This window comes from Palaemon carinicauda, chromosome 3 (assembly GCF_036898095.1).
Source record: "Palaemon carinicauda isolate YSFRI2023 chromosome 3, ASM3689809v2, whole genome shotgun sequence".
NCBI classification, from domain to species: Eukaryota; Metazoa; Arthropoda; class Malacostraca; order Decapoda; family Palaemonidae; genus Palaemon; species Palaemon carinicauda.
Genome location: NC_090727.1, coordinates 36,907,521 through 36,930,020, shown reverse-complemented (window position 1 = coordinate 36,930,020; position 22,500 = coordinate 36,907,521). Strand labels below are relative to the sequence as shown.

Sequence of the window (22,500 nt, the reverse complement as noted above, 5' to 3'; positions counted from 1 at the left end):
AGAATATTTGGACACAATTCTATGCACGTGGATGTCCTCTCCTACTAACTGAGAGCAGCTAATTTAGTCAGTGAACTTTTCTTTCCTTTTCAAATATATCAATTACTGTGTTTCTAATCCATCTTATTGATTCGATATTTTGATTTGTTCTATTTTATCTGTTGTTGCTCTCATACTATAGTATTCATTATTTGCCTATTTTTATCTTTTTATTTTTCATCCATTATCTGTCCATCATATCATTAAGTATTGAAGTATTCCGTTAATTTCTTACTTTGTCTTCGTAACTTTACATTTGTGGATTATTTCGTCATCCCCTGAAACATCAAATCATTAATTCCTTCTGTTGAATTTCATTCTATCTTCTGATTTCTTCAGTATTGTCAAATTCATTATTTCATTTATTGAAGATAGAGAATTTTAAATTGATCATATTAGTTACCATTGCGTCAGCTTTATAAAAACGTTCCTCACCCTTTGAGTTCACTATGGCAGAGTTCCAATATATCTGAAATTCATTTTAGCTTCGTTGATTACGTTAATGAAACCCCTATTTGTTATTCCAGAGAATTATTAGGACGTAGGTTAAAGTTCTCGAATAGGTTAAAGAGTATAAATAACACAACTAGAAATGCTGAAGGTTGAGAATTTTTTGGGTTTTATCGATGATATTAACTGCTAAATTAATTACACGTTTTTCCGATATGAAGACAGAATCGTTATTTATTATGATTAATCCCAAGATGAAGAATTAATCAGTTTCATAATGTAATATTTATGCAAATCGGACTACTGCTGCTGTTAGAAATATCTGTATGAATTGATAAGTGGAACTTCAAAAGTTCAAACTTGCAGCGAATGTTTTTTTTTTTTTTTTTTTTTAACTGGCTAACAAAAGTTTTTTATAGTTTAAATATGAAAGAGCTATTTTAATGTTGTTACTGTTCTTAGAATATTTTATTTTAATTTTTCACTTTTTCTTTTTTGGTTTATTTATTTCCTTATTTCCTTTCCTCACTGGGCTATTTTCCCTGATGGAGCCTTTGGGCTTATAGCAACCTGCTTTTGCTACTAGGCCACGGTTGTAGCTTAGATAATAATAATAATAATAATAATTATAATAATGATAATAATAATAATAATAATAATAATAATAATAATAATAATAATAATAATAATAAGCGTATTCTTACATCTAAGATATGTATTTTATGATATTCAGAGGTAATGCATGACTCCCTAATAAGAAATGTATGCATGCCTTTACCTTCATCATTATCCAAGGAGGTGATAGTTCAAAGGAGACTCAATTGGCTCTATAATAAGGAAGGGGAAGAGTAATTATTTATGAAAATGTCTTCTCGAATAAACAGACTTTGGCAGGAGATTCGCTTGTAATGGTCTTCGATGCACTTCTCATAATTACGAAGTCACGATATCTAGGGAGAAGTTGTTAATTATATTACACTTGTAATACTTGATTGGAGAATTTATAAAAGGGTCAGAACAGTCCAATAATGTTAATCATAAAGGTAATACTAATGATAATTTGTTTTATAAAGTCTCTTTTTAATTTAATCGGTATATAAATGCTTGTGACCTCATGAGTAACTGTTTACTTTTTCCCTGCAGAAAATTAACAATGCCAATAAGTTAAGATTAAAAACTAGTTTTTATCAAATTTCCTTTGCTTCAGAAGAATAGAAAAACAATAAACAGCCATTATACATCAAACAAACAGCTGGTCACTAAAGAAGAAGCCATCACACGAGGAAAATTAAATCCCTGTGTTGGGGAAGAATGTTGTCTGGTTTACGACCCCGAACTTTGCGAAGCAGGCCAAAAGCTAGACAGGAAACTCATACAAATTGCATTACGGTGTCCGGAGCAGACACAAGGGACAAGGGTCAGTCCAGGGGATTAGCTGTTTAGCCCCAACACCCTACGGTCCCTTTGGGGATTAGGGGGAGATGGGGGAATGGTGGCAGGGTGGGGGGGGATGGCGGATTATAAAACTACTGCAGAATTTGTTGGGGAGAGGAAATGAGCAATGCAGGTCATGTGTTCTTTTTTTTTTTTAATTACGAGCTGAGGCACGAGAGAGAGAGAGAGAGAGAGAGAGAGAGAGAGAGAGAGAGAGAGAGAGAGAGAGAGAGAGAGAGAACCTTTGGGGAAAAGAGAGTGGAAAAATAAGTTGTAGATAATGAGAGCTAGAGAGAGAGAAGAGAACTTTGTAGGGGAATATCAATGATAGGTAATAAGAGAGAAGAAGGTTTTTTTTTTTTGGTGAGGGAAATAGAGTCCAAATATAGATGCTATCTAATATGAGAGAGAAGCTTAAGAGAAAATAGAGAGGGGACATACAAATGGTAGGTAATAAGGAAGAGAGGGAAAGAGATGAAGAATAAGAAAAGCTCTGGAGGGAAATAAAGAGGCGAACTATAAATAGTAATTAATCAGAGTGAGGGAAAAAGAGTTTTTTTGGGGAAAATAGAAAGTGAAAATATAAATGAGAGAGAGAGAGAGAGAGAGAGAGAGAGAGAGAGAGAGAGAGAGAGAGAGAGAGAGAGAGAGAGAGAGAGATGTCAGTGGGCCTTCTGCCCTCCCCAAGACTCAACTTGCCCCACCCAAAGCCTGATCTTACTCGCATCCCAAAGCCAAAAAAGTAGCACATACACACACACACACACACATATATATATATACATATATATATATATATATATATATATATATATATATATATATATATATATATATATATATATATATATTCAATTGAGACAGGGCTGTAGCGAGGAAGACTAGCGAGCGATAAAAATTTCAATTTTAAAGGGTCTCTGTCCTTTGCCGGAATGAATTTTTATACCTAAAGATAGGCTCGCTATTTTTAAAGTATTGTTAACCATTCCAGTCACTACTGGTAGTAACGAGAGTTTCTTTTGTGTTAGAACAATAGTTAAGGACGACTGGCTATCTTGCATGTTATTGATTGCCACAAAAATATTATGGTTAAATCCTTCAATTTGGAAGAGCTAGTAAATAATTTTGCTAGCATGAGACACCGCCAGTAACCACTGCTGTTATTCTATATAGGAATGTAATCCTAAAATCTGTCATTGCTTTATTTTTATTATGATACTTATATTGCCAACGTTGTTATTTTATGATTTTGTTTTCATTATGCTACAACTCAAATTATCAACATTATTCTATTTCATAATCTTGATGTAAACTCTCTTTCAGTAATAATGTAATAGTATCAAATTTCATTAATGCCTGGTATTGCCAGCCAGTGGCACTAACTAAATCGTAAAGTATATTTTCATTTAGAGTTAACAATTAAGGAAAATGTAATGTCTTCTTTTCAAACATGGAATCATAAATATATGAAATTTTTCTTTGAATATTATGTTGCTTTGCCTAGATATCTAGTCTGTCTCAATACTTACTTACCAGTATTGATAAGATAAGTAAACAGTATGTAATATTTGCTGAAATACCCTGCTCACATGGCTTCAAAAAGCTCATAAAAATAGCCACAAATCAATAAATTTATCTGGACGGGGGGGCTTGCAGCCCCCCCCCTCCCCCCCAATTCCCCAGCTGATTAGGCTCTCTTCGTTCGCCAGACAGTCTCTGCGACTACTCCGTCCCCCTCCACCAGGGGTGGCCGTGCCTCCACTCACAAGAAAAATCTGAAATGACGCCCCGAGAGAGAGAGAGAGAGAGAGAGAGAGAGAGAGAGATGAAATATAAATGGTAGGTGATAAAAGAGGAAGAGAGAGAGAGTTATTCCCATTACCATTATATCCAACTGTGTACACGCGATTTCTCTTCCATTTCCCTTCCCGATCAGATTTGGAAAAACTGGGAAATCGTCTCCCCTCCTCTCGATGGGTGAGTGACTGTGGAGAAATCTCCTTGGCACCAGGATGCTCGGTAATTGTCTCGCTTCTACATTTCGTCTCGGTTTTATTGGGAAACTATTGGTCGTCTCGGAGCCATCAAAGGAAAAAATGATGGAAGAGGGATAGTGATGCCTAACTAAGGAAGAAGTCGTTGACTGGGGTCTTAAAAGAGGGAAAGTTATTGGAATATCGGGAAACAAAAGTTAAGAGAATAATATATTGGTTAAATGGTAAAATAAAATTATTGTGGGAGATGGTTATAAGGCAAGATGTTTTTTTTTTTTACTTATATTCTTTATTTGAAAAGTATTGTATCTTACTAACATCTGTATCTAAATTGAGGAGATAAGTGTCTCAAATAACATGCAACAGTTGGTGAGAAGTATAGTTATAGTTTACACCTAGAAGCTTCGATTTGACAGGTTTAAAAAATCTTAATAATTTTTCTCTCCTTAGGTACTTTATTGCCTCTACATTTTTAACATTTTTTTTAAGTAAAAGCCATCTGTCTAGATGGCAACATTTTAAGACTGGGATGAACTCAAAACATCTCTAGTTCTTAGTTCCATTATTCCATCTTTCGTATTCCAACCTTCTGTCTATTCCTCTTTCCATCTTTTGTTAATCCCATTACCGAAGACTGTTAAAAATATCATCTTAGATACAATACAAATAAACGTCATACAAGTCCCTTTCAGCAAGTAAAATTTTGCTTTGATATTTCATATGACCTTGACCTCGCATTTCATAGTTTGCCCTTAGTTTTCTTTCTCAAACTTCGTGAGAGATACCTTTTTGTAACTTCTTTCACAGACTCGTCTTAGTGCAGACTCTTTGACATTGACAAAATTTGGTGACCTCAACATTCCATTTGAACTTAACTTTCCATTCACTTCTTTGCATTCAAATCGTGACCTCGAAATCATGAGTTATGCAAATAAGCAAGTTTTTACATAGACTCATTTTGGCAAGAAGTCTTTATAAATGCCAAGGTTTGATGGCCTCAGCATTTAATATGACATTGTTTTCGTATGTCTTGCCTTTGCTTAAACTCCTTTCATTGAACGTTGCTACAGATGCCGTGGTTAGAGAATTCAGTTTCAGCAATAAATAAATTTGACTCTGTATGACCTCACACTACTGTTTTTTTAAGTCTACTAGTGTTCTGGAGAAATTTGCTCATAATGTTTTATGTCTTTTTTAGCCATGATAGTGGGATGAGTCCCGAAACGTCGACATCAATAAACTTGAGACATGTCGTCCAGACTATTCGTCCTCCTATTCTTTATATATATATATATATATATATATATAGATAGATAGATAGATATATGTATGTATATATATGTATATGTATATATGTATGTATATATACATATACATATATACATACATATATACTTATACATATACTGTATATTCATGTACACATTTAAAATAAGCCAGATATATTAATACATTTAAGTCTGGATTATCTTAACGACCTCGGGATAAGAGCCACAGGCGAAATTACTCAAAAACTGTAGTATCTGACCGGCCGGGTTTCGAATCCTGGTCCAGGATACTTGAATGCCATTGACAATACCACTCAACCACGAAGAAAGATCTTTCTTAGTGGCTGAGTGCTATGCTCAATGCCATACAAGTATCCTGGACCAGGGTTCGAAACCCTGCTGGTCAGATACTATAGCCTTTGAGTGATTTCGTCTGGGGCTCTGATCCCGAGGTTGTTAAGAGAATCCAGTCTTTAATGCACTAATATATATGGCTTATTTGATATATGAAAAACACGTTTTAATGTGCAAAATTCATCATACTTATACATCTATATTTATATCTATATCTATATCTATATCTCTATATCTCTATATATCTATATATCTATCCATCTATATATATATATATATATATATATATCATACAACAGATGGAGTCAATCTTCGCCCACTTCAGAACAGATATGTCCATTCATGTCTGGCGTTTGGCCAGTTTTCATCACCACGCTGGCTTGTGCGGATTGATGATGGTGGGAGATTTTAGTCTGATCGTTCACAGCAAACTAACTTAGTATGGGTGGCCATGACTAGTACAGATTTGCTGATCAAGGCAATACTCAAACACTTTCACCACGTTAAGGTATCTCCACTCAGAAAGGGATATACTGTATTGTGTGTATATATATATATATATATATATACAGTATATATATATATATATATATTTACAGTATATATATATATATATATGTATATATATATATATATATACTTTTTCGCGGGGTAGGATAATATATGTGCATGCATATATATATATATATATATATGTTACAAGAGAACTCTAACCAAGAGAGAGAAAAAAACAAAATAGTGGCTCCGTATCTAAAATTGTTCAGAATATATATATCTGCTGCTTTTGCGAAAACGTGAACAATTGTCATGATATTCCCGACTAATTAGCTAGAACACCTTTTTTTTTTTTTTGCGTTTATTGGGCCTTTTGCACTCGCCTCCTTTTCTTTATTTTTCTGTAAAACACATTTCTCTCTTTCCTTATTCTATACCCCTCCCTTTTGCATTCCTTTACTCTGGAAATTTCTCCTTTACTTCTCTCTTTTTCTTTCATCTTCTTTTTCTCAATTCTTTTGTTCGCTCATTGCATTCTTCTCATTTTCTCTTTTTTCTCTTTCTCCCTTCGTTTTATCTTCTCTTTTTTCTCTTTGTCTTTCTTTATTCTTTTATTCTCCTTTTTGCGTATCTTTAGTTTCGCGTTCTCCTCCTTTTCTCTCTGTTTTTCTTCTCTCTTCTTTCGTTTTATCTTCTCTTTTTTCTCTTTGTCTTTCTTTATCCTTTTTTCCTCCTTTTTGTGTATCTTTAGTTTCGCATTCTCCTCCTTTTCTCTCTGTTTTTCTTCTTTCTTCTTTCGTTTTATCTTCTCTTTTTTCTCTTCGTCTTTCTTTATTCTTTTATTCTCTCTTTTGCGTATCTTTAGTTTCGCATTCTCCTCCTTTTCTCTCTGTTTTTCTTCTTTCTTCTTTCGTTTTATCTTCTCTTTTTTCTCTTTGTCTTTCTTTATTCTTTCATTCTCTCTTTTGCGTAACTTTAGTAACGCTGTCGGCCTTACCAAATAAACAATAATTTCCGGAGAAAACTTTATTTTCTCGTAGATAACAAAATGTTTGCACACATCATAAAGATTATCCATCTTTTAAAAGTGCCATTAGATTCGACGTGTTGTGGCTACGTTTTGAAAAATCGAAGTACCCAGTGTTTGAAGACTTCTTCAGATTCCTGACTCTGAAGACGCCAAGCTACTTTTGGTCTCCGGATCTCTTTGCATCTCTGCAGATTCCGCGTAGGAAACGCGATTGAAATAGTATGTGGAGGACAGGAAGACTCCACAAGATTCTCCTTCTGGATTGGGTTTGAGGATCTTGTTTTCTTCTTGAGCCTTCGCGCGGAAAATTCCGTTTTGGTCTTGTTAATATTCAAATGTCTTTAAATACACACACACACACACACATACACACACACACACACACACACACACATACACACACACACACACACACACACACAACAAAAATGAAATTTTGAAGATATTTTCCACAAAAAAATCGCGAAAATGCCACGGAAAATAATCTTCCATAGAAATCAAACTTCAAGATTTCAGTTGTAGTCTCAAATGTTTTGCATCGGTTCGGAAGGCTTCAGGCTAAGTTCTGGAGACATGCTGCAGAATGTCTTCTTGAATCTTTTCTGTCTTTGAGCCGGATTTCCATTAAGGAATTCTTCTGAAGTGACAGCTTCAATTGTTTTTCCTACGCCATATCGCCCACGTCTCCAGTCAGGAGCTTGGAGCCTTTTGGAGTCTGGAAGTCTTCCAAAGCCTTTTGGAGTCGTGACGTCTTCAAAAGCCTTCTGGAGTCAGGAAGTATTTGAAAGCGTTCTTGAGTCAGGAAGTCTTCAAAAGCCTTCTGGAGTCGAAAAGTCTTCAAACTCCGATCCCATCGCAAATCGTCGTTTCTAGAAACATTGCTACGTCACACCGAATCTACCCTATCTTAAAATGGAAAACTTTTGCAATTATTGCGTTTTGTACGGGAAAGCGTTTGCCTTCTGCCGTGAGACAAACTCTTATTTGTTATGGATGTTGTATTATTTCATGTTATCGATCGTACTTTTGCCGTTGCTGTTCATTTCGCTCATCAAAACAACCAGAGAGGATCTCTTGAAGAAAGTCAATCGAGACAAAACGAGAGGACGCTTCACAAAGAAATCTAACACGGCACAAAACTTTGAAAGGCTTCTCGCAGATAAGGGCCAAAACACCATGTCCTACGGTTTCTCGACAAATGAAGAGGATTTGCAGGAAAGTAATCTGGACGTAGATCATCTGGTGTCTGAGAATGATGGTAAGAGTCAATTTTATTCTGAGGGTTTTACCAAATGCAGGATCGAAACGGAAAGTTTACATGGTGATAGAAAAGTAATTGGGAAGACCGAGAGAGAAGAAGGTAGGAATGACAAAGGAGAACTTTATTTTAAAGGAAACGTAGGGCTATCAGACGCTGGAACTATTGAAAAAATAGATTTACTGGCAAGTCAAATAAGCGTCCTTAAATGCGAAATTGAACTTCTCCAGAAACAACAAGAGGAGGTAAAAAGAGAAAACATAGAAAACAGGGAAAGGATACAAGCTTTAGAAGCTCAGCTTATTAAGGAAAGGAAGACTCGCAGGGTGGAATTGATGGGGATGCAAGAAAGAGAAAAGGAGATAAGAATGAGGACGGAAAGAAAGGGAGAGGAGGAAAAAATAGAAAAAGAAGAGATAAAAATTATGAAGAAAAGAAAAAGTAGAAGAGATAAATATAGCGAAGAAGAAAGCGCAAGTTGGGGGAACGCTTTTGGGAAAGTTTGATATTATATTTGATATGGAAGCATCAACTAATGAAGACAGGGGTGGAAAAATGTGAAAGAATATTGAGAAAGTTGGAAAAGGAAATTAATATTGAGGAAAAGAGCGAAAGGAAGGAAAATTTGAGGTTACAGAACGCAAAAGAGAGTTGAAAGAAAATGAGCAAAGAAGGGGGGGGGGGAAGGGAAGAAAAAAGAGAAAGAGAGAGCTAAGGAGGAGAAAAGGAGGAGGAAAGAATTGGAGAACTATGAGAAACTACTAGATAAGGTGGCAAAGATGAGGAAAAGAGCAGAAGAAATAAAGATCCGACAGATTATAGATCTACTCAATTTTTTAACTAAAAACTCATATGGGTTGGACATAATATTATTCCCTTTTCAATATTTTTTGTTGCCGAAGTTTTTAAGGGAAAAGAGGATGATACACAAGGTGGAGAAAATTATGAGGACGACAAAAGCCGAGAAAAAAATATATAAAAAACTGGAAAAGAATCTGAAAATTTTGGAGGAGATGAGACTGAAGGAAATTGAAAGGGAGAGGAGAGACAAGATGAAGGAAAGGGAGGAAGAAAGGCATAGCAAAAAGGAGGAGGATATCAATGTAAGGCCAGAGGAAGGTCAATTTGAAATGATTGAAATAAGGAAAGAAAAGGAGAGTAGAAAGAAGATACGAATAAGGGATGCAAAGAAGAGAGAGGAGAAAGAAAGAGAAAAGGAGATAAGATTGACGAAGGAAAGGAAGAAGAAGAGAAGAATTAAGGAAATAATAAAAGATATAAGAAGAAAGAAGAAAAATAAAAAGATGAAGATGAGGAAGGTGGCAATATGCGAAAGTCTATTGCGCTTGTTGGAAAGGAAAATTAATGAAAATTTGAAGTTAGAGGAAGACAAAAGGGAGTTGAAAGAGACAGAACCAAAAATGGGGGGAAAGGAGAAGAAAGAAAGGAAGAAAGAAGAGAAAAAGAGAGTTAAGAAGGAGAAAAGAAGGAGGAAAGAATTGGAGAAATATCAGAAAATGTTAGATAAGGTGGTAAAAATAGATCTAATAGATTCAAATAAAAACGCATCTCGTTGGAATGTAATATTATTCCTTTTTAAATGTTTCTTGTTGCCGGATTTCATAAAAAAGAAAGATGATTAAGCGTAAGAGGGAAAAAAAGATGAGGACGACGAAAGACGCGGAAAAATTATTTAAAAAAAGGGAAAAGAATTTGAAAAATTTGAAGATGAGATTGAAGAAAATTGTAATGGAGAGGGAAGAGAAAAAGAAAAGAGAGGAGTTGAAAGAAAGGAAGGAGGAAGAAAGGCATACCGAAAAGGGAAATTATATCAACGTAAGGCCAGAAGAAGGCAAAAATGAAATCAGTGGAATAGGGAAAGAGAAAGAGAGAAAAGAGAAGATAAGAATGAGGGATGCAACGGAGAGAGAGGAGAAAAAGAGAGAAAAGGAGAAGATAAGAATGAGGAAAGAAAGGATGAAAGAAGAGAAAATGAGATTAAAGGAGGAAAAGTCAACTGCGAAAGAAAAGAATAGAGAAAATGAAAGAAATGCAAAGTTTAAGGAACGCGAAAAAAAGAGGAAAGAGAAAGAGAAACAAAAGATGAAAGAAATTGAAAAAATAAAGAAAGAAAAACAAAAGATGAAAGAAATTGAAAAAGTAAAGAAAGAAAAACAAAAGATAGTGGAAGAAAAAAAGAAAGAAAAGAAGAAAAAGGCGAGGTTGAAAGAACTCGAAAAGCAGAAAAAAGAGAAACAAAAGAAACTGAAAGAAAAAAAGAGAGAAAAGGAGAAAAATGCGAGGTTGAAAGAGCTCGAAAAAGAGAAGAAAAAGAAAAAGATACAAAAGATGAAAGAAATTAAAAAAGAGAAGAAAGAAAAGCAAAAGAAAGTGAAAGAAAAGAAGAAAGAAAAGGAGAAAAATGCGAGGTTTAGGGAACTCGAAAAAAAGAAGAAAGAGAAAGCAAAACAAAAGAAATTGAAAGAAAAAATGAGAGAAAGGGAGAAAAATGCGAGGTTGAAAGAACTCGAAAAGCAGAAAAAAGAGAAACAAAAGATAGTGAAAGATAAGAAAAAAGAAAAGGAGAAAAATGCGAAGTTGAAAGAACTCGAAAAAAGAAGAAAGAGAAACTAAGGATACGGAAAGAAAAAAAAAGAGAAAATGAGAAAAATATGAGGTTGAAAGGAATTGAAAAAGAGAATAAAAACAAAGAGAAAGAGAAACAAAATATACTGAAAGAAAAAGAGAAAGGGAGAAAAATGCGAGGTTTAAAGAACTCAAAAAAGGGAAGAAAAAGAAAGAGAAAAAGAAATAAAAGATACTGAAAGAATAGAGAGAGAAAAGGAGAAAAATCCAAGGTTGAAGAAACTCGAAAAAGAAAAGAAAAAAGAGAAAGGAAAGATAGTGGAAGAAAAGAAGAAAGAAAATGCGATAAATGCGAGGTTGAAAGAAGTTGAAAAATAGAGGAGAGAGATAAAGTAACAAAAGATACTGAAAGAAACTGAAAATGAGAAGAAAGAAAATATAGTGGTAGAAAGGAAAAAGGAGAAAAAACGAGGTTTAAAGTACTCAAAAAAGAGAATTAAGAGAAAGAGAAAGAAGACAGTGGAAGAATATGAAGAAAGAAGAGAAAAAAGGCGGTGTTTAAAGAACTTGAAAAGGAGACGATGGATGTTTAGAATAACTGCCCACCTCGATGGATTTGTGGCTAAACCCCTCAGCTTAAGTGGTGCTTGGACTAACTGAAAAGGGTGGCTCTGCAGAGGGAAGGAACCTGGTTGATTCTAGTATGCTATGTACCTTGATGGGGTTTACAGGGCCTTTGTCAAGTGTACAATATGGTCGGATATCTAGATCTATTCTTTCGGATACCAACCTTCGGGTGGTTCTGGGGGAATAATCATTCTAGAAGACCGACTCTGCAGAGGGACGAAGCTGGGACTCTTCTAGTATGCAGACTAGTTCTTGGAGGTTGGGCCAAAACCATATTACTGGGGAAAAAAGCTGCATCATCATTTTGAGGGTGGTATTTATATTTAGGTGAAAAGTAGCAGCAGCAAAGATTTAGTAAATAGTTGTTTTGTTTGAGAATATGAGAAATGGAAAATAGGGGATTGAAGATCAGCATGAAAAAGACGGAGTATTTGAGATTGAAAAATGGCGAGAATAGGGAAGTTAGTTTACAAGGAGAGATATTGAAAAAGAGTTGAAAATTTCAGGTATTTAGGATCAACAGTTACGGAGGATGGTGATCTGGGGGCAGAAATAAACCACAGAATACAAGCAGGGTGGAAGAATTGGAAAAAAGTGCGTGGAGTGCTATGCGACAGGAGAATAGGGGTTAAGTTGAAAGGTAAAGTACACAGGATAGTTGTGAGACCGGCAATGATGTTTGGAGCAGAGACGTGAGCAATAAAAAAGACAGAAGAGAAGAAGATGGATGTGGCAGAGATGAGAATGTTGAGATGGATGTGTGGGGTGACAAGAAGAGATAAGATATGTAATGAGGTAATTAGGAGTACCACAGGAGTTAGAAAACTATCAGATAACATCCAAGAAAGTAGACTGAGGTGGTACAGTCATGTCATGAGAAGAGATGAACAGTATATTGGGAGGAGAGTAATGTAAATGGAGGTACAGGGAACAAGAAGGAGATGGAGACCAAAGCGAAGGTGGGTGGACTGTATCAAGGATGACCTTCGATCAAAGGGATTAACCGGTGATGAGGTATGGGACAGAGGTAGATGGAGAAAGCTGACCAGAAACATCGACTCCACATAGAAGGGGGAAAAGATGTTAACAAAGAAGAAGAAGTAGTTTGAGAATAAGAGGCCTTAGGACGATTGTTAGCCTGACTGCTCAACTTAAAGGATGTTTGGCTTTGCAGAGGGAAGGAACCTGGCTGATTCTAGTATGCTATGTACCTTGATGGGGTGTACAGGGCCTTTGTCAAGTGTACAATATGTTCGGATATCTAGATCTATTCTTTCGGATACCAACCTTCGGGTGGTTCTGGGGGAATAATCTAGAAGACCGGCTCTGCAGAGGAATGAAGCTGGGATTCTTCTAGTATGCAGACTAGTTCTTGGAGGTTGGGTCAAAACCATATTACTGGGGAAAAAAGCTGCATCTCTGTTGGGGGGTGGCATTTATAGTTATATGAAGAGCTTCTTCTTCTTCTTTGGCTACATCTTTTCTCACTTCGATGTGGGATCGATGTTTCTGGTCAGCTTTCTGCATCTACCTCTGTCCCACACATCACCAGTTAATCCCTTTGATCGAAGATCATCAATGATACAGTCCACCCACCTTCGCTTTGGTCTCCCTTGCCTTCTCGTTCCCTGTACCTCCATTTCCATTACTCTCCTCCCAATATACTGTTCATCTCTTCTCATGAAATGACCGTACCACCTCAGTCTACTTTCTTGGATGTTATCTGATAGTTTTCTAACTCCTGTGGTACTCCTAATTACCTCATTACATATCTTATCTCTTCTTGTCACCCCCACACATCCATCTCAACATTCTCATTTCTGTCACATCCATCTTCTTCTCTTCTGTCTTCCTTATTGCCCACGTCTCTGCTCCAAACATCATTGCCGGTCTCACAACTATCCTGTGTACTTTACCTTTCAATTTAACCCCTATTCTCCTGTCGCATAGTACTCCACGCACTTCTTCCCAATTCTTCCATCCTACTTGTATTTTGTGGTTTATTTCTGGCCCAAGATCACCATCCTCTGCAACTGTTGATCCTAAATGCCCAAAATTTTCAACTCTTTTCTATCTCTCTCCTTGTAAACTAACTTCCCCATTCTCGCCATTTTTCAATCTCAAATACTCTGTCTTTTTCCTGCTGATCTTCAATCCTCTATTTTCCATTTCTCTTCTCCACTCCTCCAGTTTCTCTTCTTTAGAATATAATCTCAACATAATTCATCGTAATATTTGTAGAAGCTGGTGTATAAAAGGAATTGTAAACTTATGTAAACCAAAAATCACTTGACATAGACAAAGTTTTGTCGAAACAGTACTGTAGGAATAAAATATGAAGTAAAGGAATAATCATCGTTCATTAAACTAAAGGATTACTTCTGAGAGATATGAAGATTCCTACAGGAAACACATTAACACAACTAAGCATATATATATATATATATATATACATACATATATATGTATATATATATATATATATATATATACATATATATATATATATATATACATACATATATATGTATATAAATATATATATATATATATATATATTATTCGTTTAGTTGGTCATTTATTTGTCAACCACTTAGCTATTTAATATAATCTTTAATAAAATCCTTAATTTCAATTGCTATTACAGTATATATATATATATATATATACGTGTATATATATATATATATATGTATATATGTATGTATATATATGTATATATGTATATATATGTATGTATATATATGTATAATGTATGTAAAATATATATATATATATATATATATATGTTCATATATGTAAATAACAATCACAATGGCATTTAATATCAAATTATACCTTTGGGAATGTACATCCACCGGAAATTCATTTATGATAATTACTTCTGACTGGGCAAAGATTCAAACCAATGCCTTTTAGCCAAAACCATGCCTACAAGGACTCTAACCAACCATGCTATAATGTTTTCGGCTAAGAGGTATACGTTCGAATCTTCACTCAGCCAGATGCTGCCTTCATAAATGAATATCCAGTGGATATACATTCCCAAGGCTATAATTGATATTAAATACCCTTTTGGGTAATATTTACATTGATCAAAATCATGAGTGTTAGTGATATATATATATATATATATATGTGTGTGTATATATATATATATATATAATTGTATACATATATACATGTATATATATATGTATATATATTATATATATACACACATATATATATACATATATATGCGTGTATGTATGTATGCATATACAGTATATATATATACACACATATATATATATATATATATGTATGTATGTATATATATATATATATATATACATATATATATATATATATATATATATTTGTTTGGGTGTGAGTATATTACACTATTTACTTTTACATGCAATAATAACTTTATTATATTTTTATTTTTATTGTTTCACTCGTTGTACCCTAATGACTTTATGTTCTCTGGAAAGTTGCCATGCAAGCTGATGACATATTGCCACGTCCCACAAGTCAGCTCGATCGTCATAGACAACGATGACATGAAGACATTTGGATGATGAGCATTCTTGCCAAATTCCCTCCTGCCATTAGCCGCAGCGAGCAAAGGCATAATCCCAAAGAGTTTGTATCATCTCCAGGGTTGCATAAACAACAGCTTCATTGAAGCAGAAGAAGTAAATAAAAAGACGAAAGACGCTTCTCGTAATGTAAGAAGCAAACCAAGATTAGGAAAGATGATGTATGATATCCCTGAGGCAGATTTCATTCGCAACCTCTTGGAATAGATCTTCATCTTGTATTACGCAATTTCTCTGCTCTTGTGTTTTACAGCTTAAAACTTTGTAGAGTAGAAATATGCATATCATTTTAGAAACGTATATTTCTAATATACTAAAGCCTGCTTCTATCTTAGAATTTAATGTTTTTAATGAAAGGAAACAAAATTGAAAACGAAATAACTGTAGACTTCTAAATTTTGTATGATGTAACTAGAACTCTAGTTAAAAGTTTATCACCCGTAGGGCAAAGAGCTTATAATGAAACTCTAATAAGGATGCTTACAAGTATTATCCGGTTTAATGATGAAGCTTCGAGCATGCTGCTGTACTTATAAGCCATTCGTCAAAGTGATGAGCACTTTCGCGTATAGTTATGTCTTTAGCAGTTAATTATGAAAGTAACAAAGAATGCAAAGGCCCCTTTGGGGGCCCAGGGAAACTCGCAAACTCACTGACAAGAGAATGTCACTGCTCCAGACTAAGAGAAAATGACTATAATTGTTTTAACCTGTTACCTCACGGAAGGTAACAGGACTGTCTATTGTGTGTACTCTCAGAAGGACACCTGCACATCGATTTAAAGGTTTAAAGGCCGCTCGTAAATGGCAGAGGCAAGGGACAGTGATATTGCCCTAACAAGCAGTACAATGCCCTAGAGACTGACCATATATACATTTGATCAGTGTCCAAGCCCCCTCTTCCCCCCAAGCTAGCACCAAGGATTTAGGCAATGGCTGCTGATGGCTCAGGAGATGGACTTATAGCTAGGAGGATTAATACTCCATATCCCCCATCCTTAGCTCACAAGGATGGTGAGGTTGCAGCGACCAAAAGAACTAACGAATTTGAGCGGGACTCGAACCCCAATCTGGCGATTACCAGTCAGGGACGTTACCACTCAGCCCACCACAACCATTTAAGCATGGCGTCTGCTCTTCACACGTGACTACCTTATTTTCGAATAAAGTGTGATTATTGTCTCCAGTCTTAATCTAGAGAGGTTTGTTTTAGTAAATATACAAAAGGATGAAAATGATTACCAATGATATATTGTTGCAATACCACACTTATCAACTAATCTATTTAATTGTATGTTAATTGGAGCAGAAAAGAGACCTCAAAATTATCAGCAACTATTTGTAGTAAAATGGTTATTGGTGATACATATAATTGGATTATCAGTAACATGATTTGTTGTAGTTAAACTAAAATAACTAAGGTTGAAAAAAAAAATGGAATTTTGATAAAGGAAACCTTTCCATATTTTGAAATATTACAAGTATTTACAACAAAACCGTTAAGAAATAATTGCGTTTATGTAAATTGAAGCCAAAAATAAGGTCCATATAAAGACCAGGCCTAAGATTATATTAAAATTAGCTAAAGGAGTAGTAAGGGTGACCTCTATTGTAGCTAAACCAAAGAATCCAATGTCTTAGAGTATTATTACATGTCTTTACCAAAATCATATAGTTATGAATTCTTAATTTCAATTTCAGGAAGTAAAATAAAATAAGAACCTACAACTCATTTGCATCTTAAGACTATGGCTGGGAGAATTTATTTGTAGCCATGATGTCTGTAACGATTTACAAACAACGTGGAAACGTAGTTGGTAACTTAGTTGTGTTCATATAAGTAAAGATAAACGAAGATTATTTGTTGACTTTTATACGGAACTCAACCTTTTAGAACATTGTATTTGTTTTGAGAAAGGTAAAGACCATCAAATTTTAATGAAGTAAACAGAGACTTTTACCGCTGAGAATTTAATATGATATTATAAGGTGACATAAAGAAAACAAAGTCTCTTGTGTGGAATTCTGTCAGAGCTTAGTCTCTGATGTTGAGGCGCCAAGTTTAGCAACATATAAATCCGGAGGGGTACGAGTTAACTCCCCCCCCCCCCCCCGAGTAAATCCATTTTATATTTGAAATATGGCTTGACCAAATTCTTCCCCTTTTAAATTTAAGAAATGGGAATCTATTTTCTATTCATTCTGTCACCATTGTTATAGCATGTAGAACATTTTTGTTATCTGAAATGTGCCTGAAGAAAAGTAGGAACAAATATAGGAAAAATTCCTGCCGGGTGTTCTACCACCGATAGAATTATTCATACAGTCTCTATTTGATATACACATGCAAGGTTTAGAAAACAACTAGACCATGACTTGAATATATTTTTTTCTCTCTGCTTTAGAGGTCGCTCATGAATGTCAGAAGCAAGGGACGGTGACAATGTCCTAGAGACTGGCCATACATACATATGATCAGTGCCCTAACCTCTCCTCACCCAAGCTAGGACCATGAAGGGTCAGACAATAGCTGCTGATGACTCAGCAGGTAGGCCTACAGGCTTCCCCCTCATCCTATAGCTCCTAAGGATGATGAGTTTGCAGACACTATAAGAAAATATCGAGCTTGAACGTGAATTGAACCCCAGTTCAGCAGATCTCCAGGCACGGACGTTTCCAATAGACTACAGGTAATTAACACGGATTCCGAAATATGTATTACTGCTTCGGACTTCACCCAGCCCAAGGTCTATATATATATATATATATATATATATATCTGGACCGTGAGCCAGCCGGTGGTTCCATGACCCAAGTTAAGCCAACGGACAGCCTTGGCTTAACCCTTTCCAACCAAGGGCGTGGCCTTTTATTAGCTGGTAATTTCATGATGCGGATGTTCGCTTTATTATAGCATTTAGCAATATTGAAAACATTCATAAAAATTTCACTATCAAGTGCAGAGTGCACTACTTATACCATCAGAAAAATTGAACGTTAGAAATCCATTCACTCACATCTCAAACTTATGTCTATGTTAAATAAGAGGGAGATACTGTATTTCAAACTATGAAAAACTGAATTAGAAAGATCATTATCAGAATAAATAATATTAAATTGAGCGTAATCCTTTTACCAAAAGCTAAATTCCTTTATAAATAAGATGGAATTGCGAAAAATTTCTTATCAAGACCATTCAATTTCAGAAGTAAAAACTCCACGCAAAAAAAAAAAAAAAAAAAAAAAAAGTTATCTTCTATGTACATGAGAAAGGCGAATAGATAAAAGCTCAATTTGAAGAAGTTTCTGCCTGACATAGAAAAATTCGAGTGAAGAAATGGCCTGGCCTAAAACTTCAAGGGGATTTTTCTGATTAGAGAATATATTTTGGATGTTGATTTTTCGTAGGGAAAGTGCCTTCGTCTCTATTCCTTCCCTTGCTTACATTACTTCTTCGTATTTGCAGTGATATTCTCTTTTCTTAAACGTTTTAGCTTCATATTTCTTTCTTTGTCATCGTTAGGGTTAAAAAAAAACTGTAGGCCTATTCTCATCTCCTGTTCATATTTATGGTATGTATTTAATGTATTTATTGCCTTTATTCTTAATTGTATCAATATACTTTTTTCATTATTATTGTGTTTTCTTCTTACATCAATGTAGGCCTATTAGCCTATACAAGGGATTCATCACTAACACCATGGTGCTATTGAACTAGTCACTCTCCTTAATTTCCAGTCATAAAACTTTTAATTGGCCTCGATTAAATATGAATACTGTATATTAATTGTTTTTAAACAAATTTGAAACGACAAAATTTAATTTTGTATGCCTAGGTATAACATGTATTCTGTATGCATGTTTTTTCAACTCGAGGAAATGCCCTTTTTAATCTTAAACAAGATTTTATAGACTTGATTTTTGCACTTTTAAAGAGATAAAATTAGGAGTTACGGTTTCTAAGAAATATATGAATTTCAATTTCATTTTGATACCGAACAAAGGACAGATTTTGTCAAGAATTAAAAGGTCTACTGTGTTATTGCTTTTATATTCACTATGAAAAACTTAATTCAGTTTTTATGAATCAAAATTGCAATCTACATACTCTATCAATGACTGATGAAATGGGCAATCATATTAATTAGATTATCAATCACGTAATTCACATCATGTAATTAGAAAATGAATGTCAAAAATAATAACTATGTGTATTTATGTATGTATGTATGTAGGCCTATGTATGTGTGTATGTAGGCTATGTATGTATGCAATGAGCATCTTTCATTCGCATTGGAGATTATTTCTCTTTTCTCATACAGGAAATTAGTTACAACCTTAAGAACTGTTTCCATCTTCAATATGTTCAACCTCAAAGATAACTGCAGGCCGTAGGAAATGAAATGAAATAATCATGTAAGCTCTTTATATTTTGTAGAAGAAAGTAGATTTCCATTAATTAAAGTTACGTGAAACAGTTTTGAGGTCTGTTCTGTTTCATTTATTTGTTTTGAAGACGAAAATAATGAGAATGAGAATATTTGCTATAATTTTTCACTGAAATTTCAAGAACACACACACACACACACACACACACACATATATATATATATATATATATATACATACAAGAGCATAATGAATGTATCACGTATGCATTCTTCATGGGTGTGTCACTGTCCATGCATTTGTTTCCATAAAATCCGAAAGTCTGGGAGAAAAGTCAGAAAAGTAGTTCTTCCTATTTCTATATTCCGATCCTAAACCATTGGAATTAAGTGTACCTTTAAATTATTTGTTTCATCTTCATATAATGATATCCAAAAGAAAAATATATGGTTAAGTAATGAATAAATAAGAAATAATCCCAACTTCTAATAATCCTGCCAAATGTATTGTTCCGCAATCTGGATGTGTCTCGCTATCACGAAGCCACTCCTTTTTGCTGATGAAGGAGAAGTTTGCCAAGTTTTCACCGTTTTGCGTAATTGAACGTTCCACATTTTTTTCCAAAGGTTAGTGCCGTTAATTTAGACACCAGGTCGGGTGGTTTAAAGAATCTCTTTGAGTTATTTTGAAATAATAAATGAATAGTTGTGTAGTTTGCAATGTTAGCTAGCCTACTGTGAGCCGGGGCAGTCAGTGGCCAAGACATTTTACCAATGGCATCAATTTAAGAGTAATGATACAATAATACCTTTTAATTCCCATATACTTGGGGTCGGAAACACATATTAACGGAGTTACAGATTTTAATAAATTCCCGGTTTGCTCCTAGTAGTCTTCTTAAAGGGTCTCATGTTACTCCTGTTCAAATATAAAATAGTACAATATTAGTTAGGACCTTGAAACTCGTATAATTGAGTAGATCTTTGCAAATACACTATTTTGAGTCTCTTATCTTATTGGAGGAAACCTCTATTAATGAAGTTACAGGTTTTAGAAAATAACCCTTTTGTTCCTTTTTGGGTTAATATCTAGGAGAGGGCCGCATGAAGATATCAGTGATATTCAATGTATTTTTAATAGAATGTGTAGGAATGTATGTAAATAGTGGTATACGAGTGAGATAATTTAGTGGTTTAATAACAGTCGAAATATCGACTAACAAACTCGCGCTACAATTGTCTTCCTCCCAGAATTTTTCTAAGTCTCTTGTTATTGTTTTTAGCTCAAATGAGCCCTTTTGCTTTTATAATTTTAAGTTAAATGCCGTAACAACTCTGATCTGCAGGGCATTTTACCTTTCGTCTGACTGGACATCCTTTCATAATGAAATAGTCTTTTTGAAGCAGCATTTCAAGGATAACTGTTTTCCAACTAAAATATTTTATAGATTAGTTAACAAATTTCTGACCAAACATTACCAACTAAACTTCAAGTTCCTACAGTACCAAAAATGATTTTCTATGCCTCTTTGCCTTTTATTAATAACGGAAAATATGGGAAACAAATTAAAAAGGTCATTTTAAACAATTTTCCAAGTCTGGATTTTAAACTTATTTTTAAGAATCCCCTGACAGTGGGATCTATGTTTAGAATTAAGGATTCTCTCCCCGACCTAATGCGTTCTTCAGTGGTCTATATGTTTACTTGTCCGAGATGTAATCTCGGAAATTATGTGGGTTCCACAAAAAGACTGCTGAAAGTTCGCATAGATGCGCATCGGGGAGTGAGTCATAGAACTGGATGTGCGCTCAAAACCAAAGAATTCTCAACCATCAGAGAACATGCAAGTAAATGCAAGACCAACATTGCATATAAAAACTTTGAAATCATAGCTCAAGCGCCAAATAACTCCTCTCTACTAGTATTGGAATCGTTAATGATTAAAGAAAAGGCTCCTAAACTAAACAGCCAATTATCCTCTGTCCCCCTCCACATCGCTTAAGCTGGCAAATTTAGAATTTTCCTCCTGAGTACTGTCCTTCAGATAGTCACTCAGTACTCTAGTCTGTTCCAGACAGGTTGGTCTCCTTAGACAATTTTGATTTTTGTATATTTAATTTTAAGATACTTTTCTCTTAGTTAATATTTTTATCTCCATATTTTACTTGTAACTGTGTTTATAATTTCAATTTTAATTTTGACTGTCTTTTTTTGTATTTCATATATTTTTACTGAGTTTTGCTTATAATGTTTTATATGTCCATTTTAGCCTTGATAATGGGATGAGTCCTGAAACGTTGGCACCAATAAATTGAAAGATGTTGTCCAGACTATTCGTCCTCCTTTTTATTTTATATATATATATATATATATATATATATATACATATGATCAGTCCCCAAACCCGTCTCCACTAAAGCTAGGACCAGGGAGGGTCAGGCAATGGCTGCTGACGTTTCATCAGGTAGACCTATGGGCTAACCCCACGTCCATCCTTAGATCACAAGGATGGTAAGGCTGCAGACACTATAAGAAACTATCAAGCTTGAGCGGGTCTAAAACCCGAGTCCGGCAGAACGCCAAACAGAGACGATTCAATCCTTCTTATCCGGGATATCAAAAGGGAGTTGACTCGACAAACTGCCAACTACTCTTTGACTCATCTCTTCTTTCATGGTACTATAATCTCTTATCCTTAAACAATAACACCTATGTGAATTAATTTCTTCCATTACCCCGCCCCCCCCCCCCCAAAAAAAAAGGGAAAATAAATATTCAACGTTAATTCTGGTCGCATTAACAAGAATACTCTGACAATGTAATGAGATTTTGTATATTTAGTTCAATGGAATACTGTATATACGTCTTATCCGAAATGAAATACGATCCCTACACAAAAGGCTGTTTAAACTGTTCCTACTTTTATAAAACAGATGGATATCCAGTGGAATCCTTCAAGCTAGAAAGACTGAAAAGTCCAAACTCTAAAC

General features: G+C 34.8%; 1 protein-coding gene across 1 annotated transcript; it reads left to right on the top strand.

Moving 5' to 3' along the window:
• The first annotated feature begins 9,335 nt into the window (after positions 1 to 9,335).
• LOC137631399 (DNA ligase 1-like) lies at positions 9,336 to 10,956 on the top strand. Its single transcript, XM_068363169.1, has 2 exons — positions 9,336 to 9,851; positions 10,504 to 10,956. The coding sequence occupies exons 1-2, from the start codon at positions 9,336 to 9,338 to the stop codon at positions 10,954 to 10,956; spliced, it is 969 nt and encodes a 322-aa protein (XP_068219270.1).
• Positions 10,957 to 22,500: the final 11,544 nt, after the last annotated feature.

Coding starts and splice junctions, on each gene's coding strand:
- LOC137631399 (XM_068363169.1), top strand. CDS start 9,336: ATGAGACTGAAGGAAATTGAAAGGGAGAGGAGAGACAAGATGAAGGAA. Junction 9,852..10,503: donor ATCAGAAAATGTTAGATAAG/GTGGTAAAAATA, acceptor GAAAAACAAAAG/ATAGTGGAAGAAAAAAAGAA.